Source organism: Penicillium verrucosum (genome assembly GCF_028828655.1).
Source record: "Penicillium verrucosum strain IBT 35672 chromosome Unknown utg000001l_segment0_segment0, whole genome shotgun sequence".
NCBI lineage: Eukaryota > Fungi > Ascomycota > Eurotiomycetes > Eurotiales > Aspergillaceae > Penicillium > Penicillium verrucosum.
Window position 1 is genome coordinate 11,512,876 of NW_026643210.1, and position 23,578 is coordinate 11,536,453.

Consider the following 23,578-nt stretch of genomic DNA (forward strand, 5'->3'; position numbering starts at 1 on the left):
GATTTTGTGATACCCCCCAAATGCTACTTTTCATGTTGATTTTTTGAGATATCGATTTGTATACCAATTGAGTATCTCCTATGGCAGACGCAGACCGTTCGGATGTTGTTTTTATATACCTGCTGCTAATCATTGAAGGAGAGTCAAAGAAAAGTACAATTATCCCATATTCTCCACCTCGACTGCACGTTTGAGACGCAGTTCATCGTCTTTATTAGGGTGACCAAGCTTTTCAAATGCCAGATCATCGATCCAACGTCCATTGGGCCGAACGGACTCACCACGCGACAACGTGGCAGAGAGATACATCCAGTCGAGAGCATTTCCCACGGTACTCACTTCATCACTTACATTGTGAATACCGTACTCGGACATGCGGAGGTACAGATCGTGATCCGTCCAGAGCTCAAACAAGCGCTGCGCCACAGCATCGGTATCTCCAACATCAACCAGGAACCCATTCTTCCCATGCGCAACCTGCAACGGGATGCCGCCAGCACGCGTAGCAATGACTGGTTTGCCTTTGTGGATTGCCTCGGAGACTTTTACCTCGAAGCCTTCGGATGTGGATAGTTGCAGTGCGACGGTCGCCTTGGAGAGAATGGCGTTCAGGACTTGGTCGCAGGGCCGCACGCGCATGGCGCAGATCATATGGCGGATATCTGGGACTTTTGTGTCGAGGTATTCGATTATGTCGTCGTAGATTTTTCCTCCGTCGGGATCATCTACTGATCCGTGTCCGCAGATTAGTAGTTTGGGAGGGACCGTATTTGGCGCTTCGGTTATTAGTTTGTTGTGGAATTTCTCATAGGAGACTAATACATCCTCAATACCCTTTGACGGGTCGAAGCGTGCGATCTGGACGATATACGAATCTGGTTTTGTGTTAGTTTTCACCGAGGAATCATATGCTGATTCAGTTACGAACCCTCAGGCCATTGGATAGTTGGCATATCCGCATTACGACAGGCTGCATTGAAGACGCGGCCATAGTGCGCAATGTCCCAGTCCCGCATATCCTTGTTCAGTCCATCCAACCTATGTCCCAGTCAGTGAGATGAAGGATGAAGGCAGATTATCAGACTTCTCAGCCCTTACCAGTCCGTTGCCGCAGGCATGTAGCCTACTATCTCTTGGGGCACATTGTGTGGCACGAAGGCGCTCACAGGGTGGCTGATATAACAGTCGGCTTGTTTAATAGTATCCCACAGGAATTCCCAGGCCTCCGCCTGTGGAGAGCCAGGTATGGCAACTAAGTCACTTCTGATTTGGATGTGGCTACGGTAGATGATTGGTCGATTCGGAGCTAGTTTCCTTGAGATGGGAATGAGGCCTGGCATCTGGGGATCGTCGATGATCAAGACATCTGCACCACCCTCTGATGGTGAAAGTAAAGGTCCACCTGGTCGGGTCCAGTATCTTCTGGCATTCTCCTCAATCCACTCCTGCAGAAGTTTCTTGTTCTCTGGTGTTAAGCGCTCGTCTGGATGCGCGACACCTTGGAGGATATTGTGATTTGTTTTGGTTACCCGGAAGACACCCGGGCGTGGTTTTGGAACGTACCTGCAAGAATTGAGTGAGTGTTTTATTCTTGCAATGACACAGATACATATAGGTACAGGAATAGACACACCATTTGATGTCAGTGCCCAGGCAATGTGAGAATCGCAAGAGAGCATGTCGCATTAAAGCCACACCACCACCCTGAGGCGTGGAACTGAAAAATGCCACTTTGACATTGCGTTCTTTCAATTCAGTGGCGTAGCGTTGCGTCGCGGTCCAAGTTCTATCTGAGACTGTTTTCTGGAAATCACTCAGGTCCGCAAGTCGTACATGGTAAGCTGTGTCTACTTCCACGAGCCCGAGGAAGCCCACTTGTAGCAGGGGGGTGTTTTCCGGTCCAAACAGTCTGTATACAATCAGACTTAATGACTCCTTTGTAATATTGAATGGGACCAACCAACCTAACACCTTTTCGGGCCATGGATTCAGCCTGTTCATCGACAGTCTTTTCATTCCATCCATCAGCTCTCGGGTTTGTGGTCTCACTAGCCTGTTCGATGCTGACTCTGTCGATGAGAGTTGCGTTCGACAAGACCAATGGAATGATGTCGAGCTCCGCCCAAAGGCGAGGACATAGTCGAGGGCAGTGCGTTGCAACATGTTCAGGCATTGATATTCCAACAAATTTCTCGAGATTGTGTGTTGAATACGCCCTCAGTTCGGAAATTATGAAGTCAGTAGCTTCGTCTGCAGACGCTCGGCCGTTTGTGAACTCCTTCTCGATGGAGTCTAGTAAATATGTGGTGTCACGGATTGCGATTGCTATAGTTGATGTATAGTTATCTTCAAAACTGCTGGATATACCAGCGTAGATAGTCTAACAGTCATGTTAGTGTTGTTCAAAGGTGGCTTTTACTGCTACTCCAGAGAGATTCATACATCTGACGGCGGCCCTAACCAAGCATTTCGCTCGTATTGTAGCGACAGTCGACGCTGCTGCGTGATTGAGGCATGACGTTCGAACTTGTGTCCTTCGCTAGGCATGACTCTTAGGTATTTCCAACAATTAAGATTGTCTCAAGAAAGGAGATATCAAGAAAAGAGCATGTTGACCACCTTGTGTGACTTCATTTGGTCATGACGTAACGACATTCCACCAGCTGAGATGTCGCCCAACGACAACCATGTTTCAAAACTCGTGATATTTGCCTAATGTAGTAGGATGGCGATAAATTGACTACATTGGGGGTGTAGCAAAAGTGTAAATTCATTGAAGTATCTTACAAGAAAAGTGACATCTTACACTACTTAGGTAGGTAGTTATATACTATCGGAATGATGGTTCTTCCGATGTCCGATCATCAGGGAAGGCCACAACCATGGGTCTTGCAATTTGATAACATCGAGGAATGTGTTTTTTCTTAGACATATGAACTTCCATTGTGTGTCAAACAATGGATAGTTAAAGCAAGTTCAAGGATGCTATATATGAGCTATACTTGAACTAACTAAGAAGATGAAACTGCCTCGTGTACCTCGTGGTAATCGGCTATGATGAGTAAGCTCAGCCCAAGCCCCTTTTCTAAGTTCCCCCGCCTCAGGGAAATTAGATTGAAGATCACGCACCAACACACCTTCTTTTCTCATTTTTCAATCCTTTTGTGGGCGGACCTGTCGTCTCAATCGAAGTCACTTTGTACGGAAACGTCTGGTGTCTTGCATTCTCTCTCACAAAACCCGCAATTCATACGCGGGTCGCAATTGTTGATATTCCGCCAAACAGCTCCTGAGCACGTCCGACACCGCGTCAACTCCCGCAATAATGGGTGGACAAGTATCTAAGATGATGGGCAAGATCTTCGGGACCAAGGAGATGCGTATCCTCATGTTGGGTTTGGATGCTGCTGGAAAGACGAGTATGTTTCCTTAACCTTACCAGGGACCCCGGTCAATATTGGCTAACATTCCTTCTAGCAATTCTCTACAAACTTAAACTCAGCAACCAGGACGTGACTACCATTCCTACCGTCGGATTCAACGTCGAGAGCGTGACCTACAAGAATGTCAAGTTCAACGTCTGGGATGTTGGTGGTCAGGACAAGATCCGACCACTTTGGAGACACTATTACTCTGGTACACAAGGATTGATCTTCGTGGTTGACTCCAGCGATACGGCGCGTGTGGAGGAGGCTCGCTCGGAACTACACAAGATCATCAATGATCGTGAAATGAAGGATGCTTTGCTTCTGGTGTTCGCCAACAAGCAAGATATTCCTGGCCGTGAGTATCTCCCGTTCCTGGAATTCGATTAATCTCCCCGCTGACCCACTTCTAGACTTGAGCCCGGAGGAAGTTACTCAGCAGCTTCAATTGACTAAGCTCAAGGACAAGCTGTGGTACGTTGCGCCTAGTGTTGCAACAGATGGAACAGGTATTTTCGAGGGTCTTGTAAGTCGTGTCCCGGATCTATCAACTTGGAACCCCCATCCCTTCTAACCTTGCTATTTTTTGTTAGGCCTGGCTCTCAAACAATGTCAAGACCCAGCCCCAGAAATAAGATGCACCGCTGTGATTTCGAGAGGCGCGCTCCCCAAGCAGCTTCGTTGTACAACATCTCGCATTATCAAGTGTTTTCCTATTTTCTCTTCATGTCCGTGTTCTGATGACAAGACGACGCAGCATTTGGGCTTTTGTTTCCTTGGTCTTTTCTTTTGTTGGCCTTAGTATCTCGTTGCTTTTTCCACTGTTTATCTTCACTTCTATGATATCCCCTCTGTTCTTATATGGGCTTGTTGGGTCCAATTTAATACTTTAATTCCATCTTGCTCTTTACCAGCATTGTTATGTTTGTATATACCCTTGGTCAAATGTGGATGCGCTTGTACACATAATGGCTACAACAGAGACAGAGAAGACAAGTTCTGGGATTGATTATAGAAAATAGAAACAAATGACATACTTCTGATTAAAGTGCGAGATCAAATTCGCTTCTCCCGAGGTCGTCGTTTCCACGGAGCCAACCTCCGCATGGGATCCAGATGTTCATATAGCCATGGATCAATTCCATCCCATTCGGCTATTTCTCCTGCTACCTCAATATGACGATAGCGGAACTCGCCCCCCCTGTCCTGTGCAAATATAAATAGTATGATAGTTTAGAGTTGACTCATGCAAGAGCCTCTCTCTATTAAGATATCAAAAGACTGCCGTGCTAGGATATCCAAGTTCACGACTCCCACACCTGCTACTACCACTGCCTCCATCAGCCCCAACAACAACAATGCCAATGCCTCGCTACAAAGAAGGAGACAAAGTCAGCTACAAACCGGTTGGCGGTATGGTGCACCCTTTTCTACAATATACATATACATGTCCAAATGAACCACCGTCTAACAAAATACAATAGGCGCGCAATCTAGGACCAGTATGAGCACCGGACTCATTCTTGAAAACTTGGGGGTCGTAGCTCGTCAGATGACGAGCCGCGGTATAAAATCGAGAACATGCACACCCACAAGAGCTCCAGTATCAAGGAGGGCAATATCGAGGGACCGGCGGAGTAAACCGTTGATCTTTCCGGTACTGGGAGATGTATATTGACTCCGCATACTAAATTGAGTTGAATTGCTTTGTCTAAGAATCCTCAGTGTTCATGGTGTAAGCCAGTAAGCCATTCTAGATTGACTCATTGTCCAAATATTGATGATTTGTGCTAGCATGATTGGATACGCTGACGTTAACATTGTTTAGTTATATTGGAAGGTTCTACGGGCGACTAATATTGAATATATAACTACATATGTAGCTATGATCTTGAATGCTTCCTTCAACAATTCAATTCAGATTCAGTTCGCCCATTTTAGAAGGCATTAATATTTTTACTGCTGGCAATATTACCTAGGTAAGGTTGACTGTTAGGTAACTAATTAGTAAACAATCTCAGTGCCTGAATGACGTAGAAATGTGACAAAGAGAGAGCCTAAGATATATTTGATGCCTTTGATTGGTTTCGTCACCGCCACTTCAGCATACGAAACATAAGTCCGCTCAAGGAAACCTCAACTAAATCGACTATCCGTAGCTGATTGACGGCAGGTACCAATAAAACCATGTATATTCACAGCACAACATTATACTGATGCCTATTTCTCCAGACGATGAGCGACTTTCCACCGCCGGGGACCACCATCAAGACAAGGGGTTTCAGAGAAGTGTGCGAGGTAGATGGTCGCACATTTTTCCGGAAAATGGGTGCACAGGAGTGGACCGAGGACACTTCTAACCCGGAAGAGTTGAAGCCGCCAGTCGAAACCCCGAATCTCTATCTCTATCTCGTGCAAGAAGAACAAGCCCCCGGAGAGCCCAATCATTGGGCACTGTTCCTTGCCGACGACAATGAGCCCGACTACGGCTATGTTTACCAAGTCACGGGAGATGCAGAGGATATGAAATACGAACCATCGGCTGAAAAGGTCAATGTCGTTGACGCCGGCCTCACTTCCAACGTCTATACCCTGGCTGTTGTGTCCCAGGAACAGGCCAGGGCAGCCAGGTTGGTGAAACAGGCTGCCGAGGAAGAGCTTCCTCCTCAAGCGGAGAATCGGAAGTCTGTTACGGAGAACTGTCAGGGGTGGACTGTGCGGGTTATTGACAGGCTGGTTAAAGAGAAGATTGTTATGCCTCAAAAGCTTGAATTGGTGAGGTCCTTCATGCAGGCTGTTTGACGTCGGGAGATAGCCAAAAGGCTAGTGCTGCATCTCGCGTTGCATGTAAACAGACAGAGAATATTTTTAATTCTTGCGTACGATGAGAGGAGGGAAAGAATTTGGACTGAAAAGAAGCTCGTTAACTAGTACATTCAAGAATAAAGACATCAAGTGCTTGTTCAAAGAAATATCATAATTCGTCCAAGGCATCTAGTAAACAACCACCGGAAAGCCAAAATCCCAAGCCCTGTTACATTTGTTGAAAAGTAACGAGAATGGCATTGATCAAATTCTTGGATATAAAAAGGGACAAACAAGGGATTTTATGGTTTGGATTTTATTGTTTTGCTTAAACACCAAATTTAAGCCTGATTGGGCCAGATATCGTTGGCGATATCACGGACCAGCTGCAATTTGTTGATCATGCCATCCCAGTCGATAGCATTACCCTCACGATGAGAAGCAAAGCCACACTGTGGGCTAACTCCGACCTGGTTAAGCGCAGCATCGAGGGAGATGTTGTTACCCTCAGCAATAAACTTAGCAGCATCAATGACCCGCTTCTTCATGTCTTCCTTGTCCTCAAGTTTGGCGAACTTGCTAGTGACAACGCCCAGAATGACGTTCTTGTGGGTGGGCAGGGACTTGAGAGGTTCGAAACCACCGGCGCGGGGAGTGTCGTACTCGAGGTAGTAGGTGTGGACGTTCAGCTCCTGGAAGAGCTTAATAGCAATACGGTCGTAGCCACCCTCGGAGAAGTGCCGACTACCGACAAAGTTACCGCGGCATAGATGAACACCGATGTGCATATCGGCGGGCAGGTTTGCGAAGCAGTCGTTGTACTGCTTGATATACTTCTCGAACATGGTATCGGCGGAGTATACGTTCAGAGGGTCCTCCTTGAAGCCAGTGAGGAACTTATCAGAGCAGAAGTCTGAGTGAAAGGTTAGTTTAGTCGATATTGGCTGTATGGGTACATCTTACAAGCCAGGTTGGGGTCGTCGAATTGGACGTTACGGCAGCCGGCGTCATACAGGATCTGAAGCTCGGCCTGATAGGCCTTGGCAATGTCGCCGAAATAATCCTCGTCGTTGGTGTATACAGACTTGGGGTAAGCCTTGCCCTCACGGTAGCGCAAGTGGTACCAGTTAGGCGCGGCGAGAGTAATCTTCAGGTTTCCGACCTCGTTGGCAGGGACCTGGCTGGCGAGGTACTTGAACTGGTCGATGTAGGTGCTACCAACGTGCTTGATCTTACCGGTACAGATGACGCTCTCACCGGGCTTGTGGCCGGCCTCCAAAAATGCGGCGATATCGGGGGCATAGGGACGGAAGTCATCCACGTCGACATCGTTGACTTCCTCGAAGCCGTCTAAACCGGGGAAGAAAGTACCCCAGAACACTATATCTGTCAACGCGACTCGCCCAATGGCTCTCTTGATCTCTTACTGTGGCGACGGTACTCGCCGTCGGACAGAGCGGCATAACCAAGCTTCTGCTGGGTCTCAACGATGGCATTAATCTCCTTGTCCTCGGAAGCGGCCAATTGCGACTCGGGGATCTTTCCAGCCTCAAAAGCAAGCTTGGTTTCCAAAAGCTGATCTGGGCGCAAAAGAGAGCCCAAGTGCTCTGCGCGGAAAGGAGGACGCTGATGAAGTTGAGGAGCCATTGTGAATAGGTTAACTGCGAGAGATGATGAGCGTTGTTTCTATAAAGATGCGATAATATCTTACCTTGCAATCTACTAGGACAAATCAATATGAGAAGAAAGAAAGGAAGTTTGGGAAACGGATAAATCGAAAGAGGGGCATGGCATTGTCATTGCCATCTCATCCGAGGCGCTCTCCAGGGCTACAACGAATCCAGCCATGATAGGCATTGCCCCACAGCAAAACGCTGAGGCTCTCCACATTTTCCGATTTGGCTGACTTGGCCTACGGGTTTCCTTTGATTTGTAGTTGCCGTGCCGATCTGATCTCCTTGGGCAGTTAGCTGATACCAGTCGTTCATATAACAGGATATATTGAAGACCCTATATGGATGTAAGTTGGTATGATATGACAATGCGGGGGATCCTTGGCAATTGAACAGTAAAATAGTTCCCCAGTATTCTACTCCATACAACAAGTAACTGCTCCGTAAGATTGTTGTGTCTCCTCGGGTATGTCTCAAATCTATTAGAGTGCACGGACCATGAGGTTGCCCGCTTCTATACATTCTCTCTGTAGTCTGTAGTCTCTCTGGTTAAGTGTATCTATTTGTCTTATCCCCCAATCCTTTTTCTTGTCTTCTCTTTCAACAGAGCTCACACAACTACATTCACTCTCGTTCTGTAAAAACCATTGAAAACACCATCTGCTGAGTCACTGATTACAAAGAGTTCAGTGGAGCCAACCCATCGATTGGAGTGGGGAAGCCCGGCACTTCACTTTCATTCCCTCAGCCGACGACTACTCCCATTCAGTTTACTAGTGCACTCCAAGTACTCCCGTACACTGTCATACTGGGCAGTGCTGGATATCCAATTGTAAGTAATGTGGGGCGAGCCTCTCGACATGAGCAATTTGCCATGTCTGTGTCAACCTCTCTGTCTCCTTTGGAACTCCTCCCCAATGAGCTCCTAGACCAGATTATCGCCTACTTGACTTCGGAGCCACCGTCATTTGGACAACTACATCACACGCCCAGTCTGGAACTCACACAGTCTCCAATAAAGGACCTTAAGCATCTTGGACTATGCTCACGGTGCCTATTTCAACTTGTACGACCTCAGCTGTTCACTCATGTCCGGCTTAACCTCCATGATGAACCCGACTTCCATTCTTTTATGACCAAGTCAGGTCTTGGTCAATATGTGACATCTCTCGTCGCAATCGCAGATGAAGCCCCAGATCGTCAGGTCAACCCGTTATGGTGGCGCCAAGTCCTCCGCTATCTAGATCCCCGCCGTGTTCTAGTAATCGGGCCGCCGGTCTTCATTGGCAACACTCTAGATAGCCCGATAAACGATGGACACCATTGGGCATTTGATATGCCCCTACAGATATTGCTTTTGGAACGAGAGTGCAAACCTCGTGACCCATCCCAACTGCCCGACTTGGAGAATTATACTAGTCTCCTAGCATCACGACCATGGACATCGATGACTTTTAACGAGTCGTCTTCTCTGAAAGCGTACAACCACTACGAGTACTTTCTTTCCTGTGTCCCATCGGTTCTTGTAGAATGGGGTACACGTGGGATACCTGGAACAAGCCGTGAACTTGAACGACCAATCAGTTTGCCAGCTCTATTACGCCGCCTCACATACTTTTCCTACACGGCTGTGTTTCCATTTTACAATCACTCGCAAATTGTAATGGATTCTATCGTGAGAATGCATCGCCTGCAACGCCTTGATGTACAGCTAGCACCCCCTCGAGATAATCATATCACCGAGCTTGAACAACGAGGGTCTATGGATCCTAACGATCCGTGGATGGAACTTACAACCTCGTACTCTCTGATTGGGTATACTGTGAATCTTCTGCCCTGTTTACAAGAGTTCAGGTGCGGCGACCTGCATGTGGAGGCCATGCGGCAGGATCTGCTAGCCGTTTTGGACGATGCCATCGGGGACAAGGGCTGGGTGCATGATGGGCGTGGAGTGTGGAGGCGAGCTTGACCATTTTTCTACAAAATATATCTTTACCATATTCATACTAAATTGAGTTATTTCTTTAGGATCAAGAGCAACATTAAAACAAATTTCTCCAACATAGATTGAACGTTTTAAGTACCTAGGTAGTTACTATCTTGTTGTAGGTATGTTGTACAGTCGATCCGAGGGAAGCTCGGGGGTGAGGCTAGACCAAATCGGGGATATCCACTTCCGCTTTTGTCTCCACCATCAACCACTCGCTCTTCGCTTCTTCTCCTTACATTATGTTATCAGATTTATAGGAATTTGCAAATCTTTGTATACACGGAGCCATGGCAAATGCACCAAATATTTACTCGGCAGAGCCTGCGTTTCCGGTCCTTGCTGATTCCCTACTCCAACGGTCAGAGTCAACAGAGAACGCAGCTCCTTCAAATGAGACAACTGCCAAAAATGACTGGAACCTCAAAAATGATTGGAAACAGGGTATCCAATCCTCCAAAGAAGCTGTCTTCCGGTGCGGGGTAGTCCTCGGCTTCTCCAGGCTGCGAGTGAGAAGCAATGAAAGCTACGAGTATATCGGACAGGTATGACTAACTCAACATCACCCGCTATACATTGTCAAGGAGACTAATACTACTATAGATTCCTCGATACATTCTCACAAACCAACTGCGGAGTATGCATCCATCATCTGAACCGAGCGCATTCATTATCCACCCGCGAAGTTTCGAGGCTTTTGCCCCAAGGACTCTACTCAATGAGCTGCAGTCCTCTTCCCATGATCGACCAGGTCTACCAAGGGATGATGCAATCCGTAGACTCGACTCTGTGCAGTTACTTCCCGTACACAACTTCACCAATGCCGCACAGGCCATCGGTAAGGTCTCGGAAGTGTTGGACGAGATCCAAGAAAAGCGTGAGCAACAGAGAAAAACAACCGAGGCTAGCCCTTCCACCGAAAACCCCATTATTCTCATCGTTGCGGGCCTTGATACCCTAACGGAAGGAGTAATTCGAGCCTCCAACCCGGCTCGAGGTGCAGCCGTTCTGACAGCTACACTCCGCACCTTGACGCATCTGTCCCGTGTGCACGCCTCTCATCTCTCGATCATTCTTGTCAATACTAACGGTCTCGGGACCATGAATCCAGAGTGGGATAAAAATCAACCGCCGGCTGGAAATACTACTACCCATGGGGATAGTGCTACAAGGCAGCCCCTAGAAGATGGCATCCACTCCATCTTCCATTCGGATATCCCCTCCCTGTTCCCAACCTTGCTCATGAAGACATTAGACCAAGGTATCGATACCCACGTGTTGCTTTCTGACTTGAGAGGAGCTCAGGTAGTCGAAGTGATCAAAGATCGAGTTGGTACGAGTCTAGGCAAATGGGGAATATGGAACGAGCAATGAATGATACCATTTGCCATGATGTCGCTATCAGAAAAAGACGACCTTGATCGATCTCGATGCAATTGTCCATAGGCTTACAAAAAAATATTCTCAAACAATGACAGATCCGCCCCTCGCAAAGCGCCGCTTTGTATGCAATTGGCCCAAAAAAAACCCGGCCACTACCATCCTGCTATATTAAAATCTGCAAAATACCAACTCCAGTCCATGAGCCTTTTGTTTTGCCTCTCCACAATCGAGGGGACATCAAGCTTTTGTTTGTGGAAACCGCTGGCCATGGAAGAAATCCATTCGGCATTCAAGCCTGATTATCCTTCTCGGCCCATCGTCTCATCACACTCCGCTCCACCACAGACCGAGCTTCATCCTCACACTTGGCGAGGTCCTGCTCTGCCGTTTCCTCCTCGAAGAGAATATCCTGCTGCTGCACTTTGACCCACTGCTTATGTCTTTCGCACCGCTTCTTAGTGCAAACGCCACGCGTCCAGAATGTGATATCGTCATCGCCGTCGCCATTCATCGCGGTGTCCCCGTCTGCATCGGTACCAGCCGAGGAGATCACAGCCAAAGCTTCAGCCGTTCCCTCCGCGAGAGCTTTCTTTCCAGCGTCGGAAAGTCGCCATTCATCGAATTCTTCGTCGGACCACGAGAGCCGCGAGTCAAAGCCACAGATATCTTTCCATCCGCCCTTCGGCTCGTGCTGCTTCAGTTTCTCGACTATGCCCTTGGCGCGTGGCTTGAGAAGCGAGACGAACGTCGTGCGTGCCGCAAGCATCTCTTTGCGATGGAGGAGCTCATCGCGCCGCGCGCGTAGCCTTTCGATCTTCGCAACCTCATCGAGCGAGTATTCCAGGCCGTTCTCGTGGACGTCAACTTCCAACCACCTGCCGCTCTGCGGCTTTGATTCAGTCTTAATCCCAGCTACAGCAGCTTCTTTCTGGTCTACCCGTGGTGGCGGGGAGATGATGCGATCTCCGAGCTTTCGGAATTCTTGCGTAGATGCTACCCCCATGACGGCAGCTTTCAGGTCTCCAGCTGTAAGAATGCCACCCATGCTACCCAGGTCTTCAAAAAGACCGTTCGCCTGACCGGCACGCTGCTTGAGCTTCTGAGTCTGTTGACGCATGAATTCCCGACCGTGGTCATCACAGCAGTACTTGCTCGGGGGGCTTTGTCTTCGCTCGCGCGGGTTTCCGGCACTCGACTAGGCGGCACATCGGTTTCCATGTTGTGCATCCTTTTCCTTCGCTTGCGCATTTTGGACCTAGTGTTTGAAATTAGTTATGAATAGAATAAAGTCGTCGCTCATGGACACTTACAGATATACCGCTCGATCAAATCCGCATCTCGAGGGTCGATATTGACGCATTTCCCATGGTACCAGTCATCACAGTCGCCATCACACCCGATCATCCACGTGTGGTTATCAGGTCGGCGGCAGATACAGAAGATCGCGTTTTCATCAAAGCTATCGGAGTCGTCATTTTCCTGGGCAGCAGCTGGTTTGGGCCCTTTCTTCTTTTTCTTCTGTGGCTTTTTCTTCTGCTCGGGAGGCGGTGACCCTGTTATCGAGACAGAATTTTGCTTCCTGGCGGGTGTCTTGCTCGCGCGGGAAACTGGTGTGTTGGAACGCCGCCCATCAATGCTGTCTGCGTCCGGGTCATTCACCTTCTGCTTCTTAGCGGCAGGTTTCTTTCCAGTTCCCTTCTTGCTAGTGTTTGCTGTGGACTTTTTGTTTGCTGGTTTGACGGAATTGGCTGGGGAGGACCGGTCGGACGATGACGCTCTTGATGTCAGCCCGTGCTTCAGGTTCGCCACTGTTTTGGATGTCGCGCAGTCAACCGTGCCATCAATTCCTAGTGAACTTGTGTCCAAGTCATCGATAGCTGGGAATTTGTCGGGAGTAGAGCTTGTGGGTTCGGTTTTGACTGACGGCAGGGGTGTATCTTGGTTTGCGACCAGCGGAATGCCCTTACTAGGGTCGTAAGCACCATCGTAGAGGTCGGTCCACGTTACACACTTCTCGGAACTGGCCACGCCATTTTGAGACGCAGGTTCAAGATCCCTGGAGAGGCGGTGGACCTTCTTAGCTCTGACGGTGCCAAAATATCCGCATTGTCGCCAGCCAGTAATCCCCACCACCCGGTTATCCTGAACAATTATATTGCTCGGGATGAAGTTGTTGTGTGTTAAAGATAATTCCTCCTCCTTGCTTCTTTCTGTGAATAGGATATCTCGTTCGCGGGTGTCGACGGAGGGCGGGATTTGGGAATTGAGTTCACGGCATATGTAGGACGGTTCGTTTTGGGGGGAATCGATTGTTCCGAGTCGTTGGAGGATCTGGCGACACTGGTTCTTGAAAATATCGATCTGCTCAACGTCAAGATACCTCCACGCAACTTCCAGCGAGACACCCGCAATGCGGGACTCGATTGTCACGTTCCTCCCCTCAATCATCCCGCAAAAATATAACACGGGCACTGCGACTCCAATATCTCTGAGCGACTCCTCTGCCTTCTGCGCGGCTGACAGTTCATTCGCATTCGCAGACGAGTAACTCTCAGCCGCCGCTCCATCGGCCGGTTCGCGGTCGACCCAAATAATTATACTCCCAACCGCAAATGCTTCCCTCGGCCCTGAGGTATTGAGTGAGTGTTCCGGAGTACAATATTGCTGTGCGACCTTCTCCCAGAACGAGTTCACGGCCGGGTCAGACCGATACCAGTTCATGAAGCGAGGGGTGAAATCGTCGGCGCGGGGTGCGTAGCGGCCATACTGCGCGCTCTGAGAAAGAAACGTGTCATCGCTAGAGATGTGATCGGGGTTTGTTTCGTAGGGGTTGTTTGTGGACTTTGTGACCGCGGAGCCGTTCACGTGGTTTGCGCCGGCGGCCGCCTCCATCTCCGCCATGGCTGTCACGAGAGGAGTGGAGGGGTATTTTGCGCGCGGGTTCGAGAAAATAGCTCCAGGATAATTCCCGTTCGTATTTGTGAGAAATGAAGTTTGTGTGTGGACTCCTGTGAGGTTCAAATATGCGAGCGATGATCGCGCGGGCAAAACTAAACCGATATGAGTTCCACCGAGACTGCCGGAGACATCATGTGGATTGCATTGAGGGTGTAGGGTCTTGCAGATGGCTTTTCGGGATTTTTTGAGTTTGCGCGATCCTACCTCTGCAATTGGGAGAGTGCTCTTGGTGGTCTCGTGTTGACTGTTGAATTCTCAGGTTGAGTTGGCGCGATCCCACCGCCGATCGAAGAGATGGGGGTCTGGTCCAATGTCTTCGCTGAGGGCGTTTTGTTGGTGGTTATGAGAAGGAAACAATCTGAAACCCTCCCTTGAACATATGGAATATTTGATTCCAGTTTGATTCAATGTCCAGTCAGTCCCTCGAGGTCTGGATTGAACATTGTCGGAGTTGCGGACTGAACGCGAAGGCGGTGAGAAGATCCCGACAGCGACTTCCTTGACTTCATTCTACTTCACTTCTCCCACTTCACTTCTACTCCTCCACGGATATTTTCCAGAGAGACGAATCAAATACTTTGACGTTTGATTCTCATTAACGTATTCAGCCAGAGATATCGACGCCCAAAAAAAGACATCATAGTGTCACCCCGGCATTTCTAGTACTGATATAGTGAAAAGTTCGAGATCTAACAACGCTCACCCTCTTCATCTCCAAATAAGGACTAGGAACGCGCAGTGCCATTATCAGTGCTATATTTCCTTCGCTACCTTTCGGTCCCAAATGCTCGAGGGTCATTGGAATGTCAATAACTTGCACCGTATGTCCATCACTCAAACCTTCCATTGTAATAAGACTGGGTATCCTGTTTCCATACAAGAAGTGAAGTAAATGACAGTACGGGCGGGAGTCGTACTGGTCGACAAACAAGTTGACTGCCTACCACACCGGGTCCAGCAATAGTAGCCCGACTAGGCCTACTAAATTTGTTCATAGTTGGGGAACAGCCTGAGTGCTATTGTATATCGGAACATCTATCGGAATACCGTCTTTCCGAGGATATCTCCTTAACTCAATGTCCTTCCTTTCACCATTCATTAGATCGACGAAACACATTCGAGGACCACACTTTATTCTCCCTCCCCTCTGGTATCATGGCAGCAGTCCAAAAGCTAAGCGAATCGACCCATACATTTTCGGGAATTATAGATCACACGCTAGATGATATTGAAAGTGTCTGTCATCTAGATAACAGTCATGATCGACGCGTTCCGTTTTACGGACTTGGACCGTTGGAAATTGTGCCTCTGGAAATCCTTCAAATGATCATTCTACAGCTTGATATTCAGTCAATAACGCATTTCCGACGCGTCAACAGACGAGCAAGGCTGGTCTAGATCAGATCCCACAATACAAACAAATCATTATGCACGCGCCAGCCTCAATCCGAGTATGTCTTAGTATCAGAACTGGATTTTCTTTTTCATGCCAAGATCTATATGATAAGCTGCGTACAGCTGAATGTGACAGCTGTGGTGACTTTGGTGGTTACCTATACCTAGTCACTTGTCGTCGCGTTTGTTTTCTCTGCTTTACCGAGAAGATCGACTACCTGCCACTCCTACGAAGCGACGTGATCCGGAAATTTGGACTTCGCTCAGAATATCTAGCAAATCTTCCTTCTTTCAAGAATGTTCCTGGTCGCTATCCATCCCGAAGAATCCAATGCCGCCGTCGAATTACTTTAATTGATTGATCATTCTGCTGCACGTGAGGCAGGAATCGTTATGCACGGGGACAGTATTTCAATGAAGCAATACGCATCAGAGAGTCTTACCAAGAAACTTGAAATTCACCAATCTCGGAAGGCGACATCCACTGGGGCGAAACCACGACTGCCCAGGTCTGAAGACCCGTTTGACGGGCTTTCATCTAATCCACTGCGTTTTATGGGAATTATTCGAGCGCCAGTTCAATGCTCGCATAGCAGATCCGCAATGGGGGTTTCATTGTATTGCTTGCAAACCTCATCATTACGGCCGTCCATTACACTGGCGCCGAACATTTACGAAGGAGAGCTACCGAGCTCATATTATAGAGTGTGGAGAGATCATTGGCGGCAAGCACAAGCCTGAGTGAACTGGCAAAAAACGAAAGGTTGATCCTACATGTAATACCTTGAAGTGTTCTCCAATATGTACGAAGTATATCCTATCTTGGGGCGGTTTTCCTCCTTGTGTCTCTACTATACGGAGAGGTTCTCCGTCCCTGCTTGCACATGGATCTCAAACGCCAGTTTGCCCAGCAATTAGCTGTTTGGGGGCCCATACACAGAACATTCGACCGGCTATATCGGCTAATACATAGCGGGATAAAGGAAATTGAGCTAACGGACTTGCAGATGCTGGCTTGCGATTATGCTTTGGGCGTTATAGTAGCTCCGCTACCGTTTGTAGGACACCACTCCACAATGGCACGGCACTCTATCAAGATGATCATGGCCAAAAATAGTATTTGCTTCAGTCTTATACAATTACACGATAGTATATACAAATGTACCTTGTTTTAAATGTACTTTTCTATCTTGAAGCTGGGTAGATCAAGTTTCATAGTGATGGTCAGATCAAGGTGCTTTGCATTAAGATTTTCAGTAACCCTTCACGAGTAGTGGGGGATCATCACTCTAGACACCTCCAACATCGGAAGTTAATCATATCCCGCCCCAGGAAATTGGCACACATGCTCAAGCTGAGAATGATCGGGAGTAGCCGATAAGACAATAGGAGAGACATCGGCTCTACCCGAGGACTTTTAGTGGAGTAAATCCCACCATTCCCCCACTTAAATTGTAAATGACCCCTGTAGATATCCACAATTTGTGGGACTTTGAGTGGGAACAATGCACGGCCGATAGATACAATCCATAACCGATGTACGAGAATTACTACATTGACAGGATGAAAGAAATGAAAGAAATGAAAGGAATGAGGTTGGACACTCAAAAAAAGTTGTATTATATTCATATGGCTGTCAAATAACAAAGAATAAGCCAATGTCTTTGACGAGTGTATATAGACTGGATTTAGAAGGCCGTGAAAGACTAGAAAAGGCCATTGTATGGAGGAAACTATCTCCGTATTCAACGTATAGAAGGCCTTAAGTCCCCTCACGTTTCTCTCATAATCCACCTAGAGCAAAATTCTTTTACCACCAACCAGCCAATCGAAAAAAATAAAAACAAACTTCACGACTACCCAGCATAATGACGTCCTATTCTAGGCTCCAAGCCAGTGTGTTCATGAATGGTAGGGGTCGGATTGCTGATCCACACGACGACATGCCCGATTATTGCTGGGTTACAGCGCATCTGCCCGAGAGTATGTCGTGTGATGGGCAAAGTGACGAGGAGATCATGAACCTTGTACTTTGCAAGATACAGATTGGGAATGTCATCATTGGTGATAGTGCCCTGCATAGCTTGGGATGGTATTGCCTTTCATTGCCGGTTAAAGTTGCAGCCGGGGAAAATACCGGCGAAGTTTTGTCTTATGCTGAAACTCTCGCGGAATGGTGGCTCAAGCAAATCCGCCTGGGTAGAGCCTGTCTTGACCAGTACAGTATTTTTGAAGCCACATGGCGCTCCCTAGAGCACACTAACAGCTTAGAGGATGTACCTCACGGGTGGGGCCAGTCTCAATAACCCAGCTACGCGTTGTAGATTACCTCTAATGGAAAGGGATTAGCTCATATCCGGCACAGAACAATGAATAATTTCTTTTTCTGAGAAATGGATATCCCCGAGTAAAGCGAATATTTGCCGGTGATCAACTAAAGCGATACCTAAGAGGGCATGTGGCAACCTAAAAACCACCATGAGGGCAGAGAATTGGGGATAGTCTCATAGTTTAAATTTCCAAAACTTCAGTCTGCATGTTGTAATATGATATTCAGAGCTTAGTCTATCGAGTCCACGGAGTATTCCGTAACCGTAACGTTTATACTCCACTGAAGTAGTCGGTCAATAGAAGACCTTTGCAGATTTGTTCAGAGACTTGGAGTATGATGGGGTGTTTTAACTGCTATTACATCATCAAGAATGCCACCCGTGGACATCTAGTAGTTAGATATCGTCAGCCACTAGCGCAATCAAACGACGTACAAGGCAATATAGACGAGATGAGAAGCAAATTTAGATAATAATAGCTCAGATATAGCTCACCGTTGAAGTCACGAAACCTCCCAGACTTCCTCCCTGCAGAGATCTCCCTTTCAGCCCCCACTAAAAAACCAATTTGCTCAACTGGGTACTCTGTATCCATCGATATCCATTGACGTGCATGACTCCTTGCAGGCTTTCCTGCAACAAATGAAAACCAGCTGGGAAGTTCAGGCAATGCTTCGATTTAATTGCCAAGGCCCTAGCGGAAGGTGCTTCCCCAGGGCCCTAAGAAAGGTATTGGCACGTGTGGTTCTCTTCCAGAGGTTCATCACGTAGATACGAAATACTGCAAGGTATGCAACAGCTGTGATGATGCTCTAAGCGAGGGAACTAAATGACCGCAGGACCGGGTAGAGTGCCGGGTGCACACCCGGGAACACAGAATTGCAGAATTGCAGAATTGATGATTCGATGTAACGTAGTGGAGACTGTTTACTTGCTCTAAAAGATGGATTTGATAGATCAAGCCTAACCTAATATGGAGGGGACACCTTTCAAGGGGATGATCCTATCGACCCTAAAGCCCTCGATGGGGTCTTAATTCTACTCCATAAGTATATACCGACGCATTTGGCCCCCAAGCCATCCAGAAGTGTATTGTTCATACGCAGCTATACGTAGCTACTTGTCCCCTGACTCTCTGCGCCGTTGATCCCCACACGTGTTGACCAGCGTGCTAGAATATCGCTATCCCACTCTAGTCTAGTTCGTCAAAAGGCGATGAGTGGAGAGCACACATCCCAACTAATGCTCGGTCTTTAGTTATCTCCATCGTGCAGTTACTATAATCCTTTTTACGTTAGATCGTGATTTGAAAAGAGTTTAGCCATTGCTAGTTTGTTGTTCTATTCTTGGATCCTTTTCGATGTTGGACTCGCCCCGTTGATTACATCCATCAAAATTCTCCATACTGTCCTTCCTTTACCCTACAAGGAGACGAACAGCTCCTGTGTTTTGACTACACATATCTGTTTCTCCTGTCGTTACATAGACTGCCAGAAAGATGTCAACCTCTCTTGACCAGACCGCTGGCAATGCGCCGGACGCATCCAATGCGCGGTGGCAATTCATCGACTCTTCGAACAACAGCCGAACCAACCTAACACAAGTGAAGCGCCATGTTATGCAAGAATATATGCGCCAGAGAAAAGGTGGCGCTCGCCAAAGTGAAAGTGAAGAGGAGGCACCACGACCAAAACGTGGGAGGCCTAAGAAGACTCGGGGTGCGCAACGGAGATCCGACAAGAAAGCGAAATCCGACGGTGACAACAATAACAATCAGCTCCGAGCAAGGAGATCAACCAGAAAGCAATCTACACGCAAAGAAGACCTCAACTACTGCGATGTATTGGTTTCGAATCCCATCTCGTCGGACCCTCCGTTGATCGAATCCAATGATATGCCCTCGTTTCCCCCTTTCCGACCATCTTCTGCCGAATCTCAAGATGTTCCCCTTTCACTAGATGGATTTGTCGATGTACATCCACAGAGTTCTCCAAGCCATGATTTATTTTCTAACGATTTCTCATGGCCATCACCCTCCACAATTCCATACCAGTTTATGCCATCACCAACTACTATGATCAACGATGCACGAATCGACACATTCAACACACTTCCTCTTCCTATAGAGTCGGGTCGAGATGGACACAGAATATTCGGCTCCTATATCAACGATATTCCAGCTTCGTATGGACCCCATTACCGCTCTCCCATGGCCCACGACGGTTATACACCGGCTTTTGTGCCTGAAACAATGAAAGGTACCCCCGCATTCCAAAACATCATTCTCATACATACATCTAACACTTCGTAATGAAGGCGACTCTCAAAATACTCTTTTTCACGGAGATCGAGCCATCTCCGTGCTCCGGGAGCACCGCGCCGACAACCCCCATGACATCTCCGACGTCGCAATCATTTCCTGCCTGAGTGCCGCAGCCCTGGAGGACTGCGATCCCCGACCAGGCCACAAGGAAATAAGCTGGGTGCACATGCGAGCCGCACGGGAGATGATAAGAGCGCGTGGTGGTCCCGCTGCATTTGCGAACACTCGCATCGGCATGATGATTAACTGGCAAAACTACATCTTGCCAGGATATGAGACTTACGGGCCCAGCTTCTTATCTGACTACGACCAACATGCCCCAGTCTCATCTGCGTCTCTAGCAACACTGACCCACTTCACCCCCAAAAGGAACCCCCGCTCAATGCCATCTCCGCCATATTCCACCTCCTCGGCCTCCTCAGAAGTCTCACCCAGCCCCGAACCTCGAACAATGCTCCCACCACACACAGAATCGATCCCAATAGACGAGATCAAGTTCCAATGCGAAGAATTCTTCGACTTTCTCCGACGCTGTGAACAACTCGCCCTATATCAACGCGATAACCCGCAATCGGCATACATCACCCGACACACAGCAGTCCAAGAAACATCCATCCTCCACAAAGTCCTCGTGGCACCCCCAGGGGCTCGATTCACAACATCAGATGACAGAAAACAAATGGTCGCCCGCTTAACAGCGTTGATGACACTCAATGCCGCGATGTGGGATTACCGCAACACCCCAGCGCGCGCAGCAATCTTCCTAGACACCCTGGAGAAATCCATGGTCGAAAGCGAAGTCGGCATAAATGGCTCCATCGAGGCCAGACTCCGAACCCTGCTTGAGTGCAGCGACGGCACTTTTGATGGCTGGCCCACCAGTGTCGATGGCTTTGCTTCTCCTACTCCGGTAGAGGAACTCCCAGACTTCTCTCAGTACTTTCCGACTGCTACTTCGCCCTCTGCGCGCCCTTGGTTTGCGGGCCGCATGCTGAAGGTTGCTAATCGGTTAAGTTCTTTGTCGTGGTTTCATGTTTATGAGTTTTTGTTCTCATGTTTGACACTCCAGGTACAGGAGTCGTCTACTGCTCTCTGGGAAGCGGATTTTCGTCGGGAAATTCTCGGTGCGCCAACCATTTATGCTATGCGCTCATTGACTGAGTAATTTATAGCAGTGGCCTGGACCAGATGATATGTATTTGTTCTTCTCTTTTGATGTTTATGTTTTCATGTTTTCATGTTTTTTACCCTCCTGTACCACTCCTTCGGGGCTTCTTATATATACCCTGTGATCGCTTATAACATATTGTGAATTGCTGATGAACTTGGAAAACTTTCAAGTGACGGAGCTGAAGTTTATATGCTATAAATTTGTATCTTTGGCTGACCAAGGAGCAGCAATCCATGGATATTCACTCCATGATGCATGCCCCTTGTAGTATATAGCTGCACCGCCGTCACTGCCCATCAACTCTTCATTTATAGCCTGGGTAATGACTTACTAATAAATAGTCAGCCCGACTCCCTTGGGGCCACCAAGAAGCCTAAAAGGTCTGGTACCAAGGCTTGGCACAAAGAGCTCATGGCAAATTAAATCAAATCAGACCTAGCCTACAAGCCGGTAGATCAAGAGAACCACGAAAACGATTTACGAGCTATTCAGAGAACCTAGCATAGTCAAATCAAGTACGGCACCTGAGTAGGTATAGATTCAGTGAAGTCGCCTCATGAATGTAACGATCTTTTAATTCAAACCCAGTCAAAATATATATTGAACCATTAAAGTGAAGACAAAATATCAGAACAAATATAATCTTCATATCTACATATCCCCACCAAATCCCTAGATACAGATCGCCAGAAGAATAACCATCATGGGATCCACAACCTGAATCACCGAGGACCAAGTAGCTCTAGAACACCGGACTCACTGCACCTATCGTAGTTGAAAACGTAGCTGTCCCCATTCCCCTAGAGTGGCTGATGGGGAACCACGAATGGGTGGAGGAGGCAGAGACAGAGCCACAGGCAATTAGGGTTTCAGTGGTCAAGTATGTGGTGTTTGATCTCAGAAGACATTTGGTCACTGAAGATGGGCATGTGGTGATGGTGGCTAACGTGGGCCAAATTCTCCAGTTCGTTGTTTTCCCCCTGGACGTAAGATAAACTATTGACGCCATTGACTCCCCCGCTCGCCTGTTAGTGCTCTGTACGTCGATGTGGTGAAAATAGCCGGCCGAGACTCCCACCCCAACACAAAACGGACAACTATTTAGTGCGGGGGTGTTCTAACCAAGCCCAATTTTCTAGATCGATCAAAAAAACATCTTGTGAAATACAGATGTCAATCCCACGCTTTGCCCTCGCCGCAGCCCTTCTGCTCGGCCAGCTCTCCACCAGCCAGTAGAAGCTCAGGTGACCGCGGAAATTTGCCGAACTGAAGTTGGGACATAGCTCGGTGAAGTCAGTACCTACAACACATTTTGCAAACTTGTTGGTATGCGGCTAGACTTCTTTATGGATAACCAGCCTAAATGGGCAAATAAAGCATCGCTTATGTATGGATCTCGCAGGATTGGTTCCAGGTAAGCCCTGGAGATCACGGGAAGTTCCGTGTGACTATTCCCAGGTAGGCATGTGGGCACGTGCCCAGGTGGGTATATGGTATATGTGGTTTGACACATATTAGCCATAGTAGCCTTCATGTGTTGGCGACAATAATGAATGCGAACTATGCTTGCAAATGGGTCTGGGTGGTTTTTCAATCAACCTGTTCCACTGATGGATTTTGTCGAGTGCATGAGTAATACGTCCGACAACGGCGTGCAGGGGGTTCTTCTTTTTGTGCCTGAAGAGGAAGCGAGATATTTTGCCGGGTTTGCCGCATATCCCAGTGGGTGATCAGGGCAACACCCGTCCACGGGTGCATTGAAGTACATCTCCAATGGACGGAGAAGGACTAGCCGTGGCGGGATCTGCCTAAAATGGGTCTGTGCACTTGATGCCTGAATCTGCAGGTGCATATCAGACCTTTATTGGGCGGGTAACCATGGAAATCCTGGTTTGGGGGCCAAAGTTAAATCAAATGAATTTTCGAAAATTACCGCAGGTTGCGCATTATGACGCTTCCAAGGTTTCTGGGTAAATGGACAGGTGGAAAGGAGAGAAGAGAAAGAACCAAAGTGTTGGGAAAAAAGGGCCCTTTCACATGCAAATCTTAAAAGTGGGGCCTTTGATTTCATGTGATTTTAATTAAATAAATTTGTTGAGGATACAATATAGAAAGGGGATGAGATAGC

At 47.9% G+C, this 23,578-nt stretch overlaps 10 protein-coding genes across 10 annotated transcripts; 7 read left to right on the top strand and 3 right to left on the bottom strand.

Annotated features, from left to right (window-relative positions):
* Positions 1-159: 159 nt before the first annotated feature.
* ccg9 (putative trehalose synthase (Ccg-9)) lies at positions 160-2,547 on the bottom strand (the record flags this gene model as incomplete). The annotated part of the gene is made up of 6 exons (XM_057216944.1): positions 160-875; positions 929-1,038; positions 1,099-1,563; positions 1,634-1,909; positions 1,965-2,380; positions 2,443-2,547. 6 exons carry the CDS (start codon positions 2,545-2,547, stop codon positions 160-162), a joined length of 2,088 nt encoding a protein of 695 aa, XP_057078827.1.
* A 778-nt stretch (positions 2,548-3,325) lies between these two features.
* On the top strand, positions 3,326-4,060 carry N7516_004225 (ADP-ribosylation factor family protein; the record flags this gene model as incomplete). The annotated part of the gene is made up of 4 exons (XM_057216945.1): positions 3,326-3,419; positions 3,478-3,783; positions 3,839-3,951; positions 4,019-4,060. The coding sequence occupies 4 exons, from the start codon at positions 3,326-3,328 to the stop codon at positions 4,058-4,060; spliced, it is 555 nt and encodes a 184-aa protein (XP_057078828.1).
* Positions 4,061-5,660: 1,600 nt separating this feature from the next.
* On the top strand, positions 5,661-6,227 carry N7516_004226 (uncharacterized protein; the record flags this gene model as incomplete). Its single annotated transcript, XM_057216946.1, has 1 exon — positions 5,661-6,227. The coding sequence occupies one exon, from the start codon at positions 5,661-5,663 to the stop codon at positions 6,225-6,227; it is 567 nt and encodes a 188-aa protein (XP_057078829.1).
* Positions 6,228-6,571: 344 nt separating this feature from the next.
* Positions 6,572-7,877, bottom strand: N7516_004227 (cobalamin-independent methionine synthase II family protein; the record flags this gene model as incomplete). The annotated part of the gene is made up of 3 exons (XM_057216947.1): positions 6,572-7,143; positions 7,194-7,610; positions 7,658-7,877. The coding sequence occupies 3 exons, from the start codon at positions 7,875-7,877 to the stop codon at positions 6,572-6,574; spliced, it is 1,209 nt and encodes a 402-aa protein (XP_057078830.1).
* A 900-nt stretch (positions 7,878-8,777) lies between these two features.
* Positions 8,778-9,872, top strand: N7516_004228 (F-box domain protein; the record flags this gene model as incomplete). Its single annotated transcript, XM_057216948.1, has 1 exon — positions 8,778-9,872. The coding sequence occupies one exon, from the start codon at positions 8,778-8,780 to the stop codon at positions 9,870-9,872; it is 1,095 nt and encodes a 364-aa protein (XP_057078831.1).
* Positions 9,873-10,180: 308 nt separating this feature from the next.
* On the top strand, positions 10,181-11,264 carry N7516_004229 (uncharacterized protein; the record flags this gene model as incomplete). Its single annotated transcript, XM_057216949.1, has 2 exons — positions 10,181-10,435; positions 10,494-11,264. 2 exons carry the CDS (start codon positions 10,181-10,183, stop codon positions 11,262-11,264), a joined length of 1,026 nt encoding a protein of 341 aa, XP_057078832.1.
* Positions 11,265-11,562: 298 nt separating this feature from the next.
* N7516_004230 (putative PHD transcription factor) lies at positions 11,563-14,174 on the bottom strand (the record flags this gene model as incomplete). Its single annotated transcript, XM_057216950.1, has 3 exons — positions 11,563-12,378; positions 12,422-12,528; positions 12,584-14,174. The coding sequence occupies 3 exons, from the start codon at positions 14,172-14,174 to the stop codon at positions 11,563-11,565; spliced, it is 2,514 nt and encodes an 837-aa protein (XP_057078833.1).
* A 3,320-nt stretch (positions 14,175-17,494) lies between these two features.
* N7516_004231 (uncharacterized protein) lies at positions 17,495-17,932 on the top strand (the record flags this gene model as incomplete). Its single annotated transcript, XM_057216951.1, has 1 exon — positions 17,495-17,932. One exon carries the CDS (start codon positions 17,495-17,497, stop codon positions 17,930-17,932), a length of 438 nt encoding a protein of 145 aa, XP_057078834.1.
* Positions 17,933-19,454: 1,522 nt separating this feature from the next.
* N7516_004232 (sigma-70 region 2 family protein) lies at positions 19,455-21,444 on the top strand (the record flags this gene model as incomplete). Its single annotated transcript, XM_057216952.1, has 2 exons — positions 19,455-20,214; positions 20,273-21,444. 2 exons carry the CDS (start codon positions 19,455-19,457, stop codon positions 21,442-21,444), a joined length of 1,932 nt encoding a protein of 643 aa, XP_057078835.1.
* An 818-nt stretch (positions 21,445-22,262) lies between these two features.
* On the top strand, positions 22,263-22,686 carry N7516_004233 (uncharacterized protein; the record flags this gene model as incomplete). The annotated part of the gene is made up of 2 exons (XM_057216953.1): positions 22,263-22,436; positions 22,621-22,686. 2 exons carry the CDS (start codon positions 22,263-22,265, stop codon positions 22,684-22,686), a joined length of 240 nt encoding a protein of 79 aa, XP_057078836.1.
* Positions 22,687-23,578: the final 892 nt, after the last annotated feature.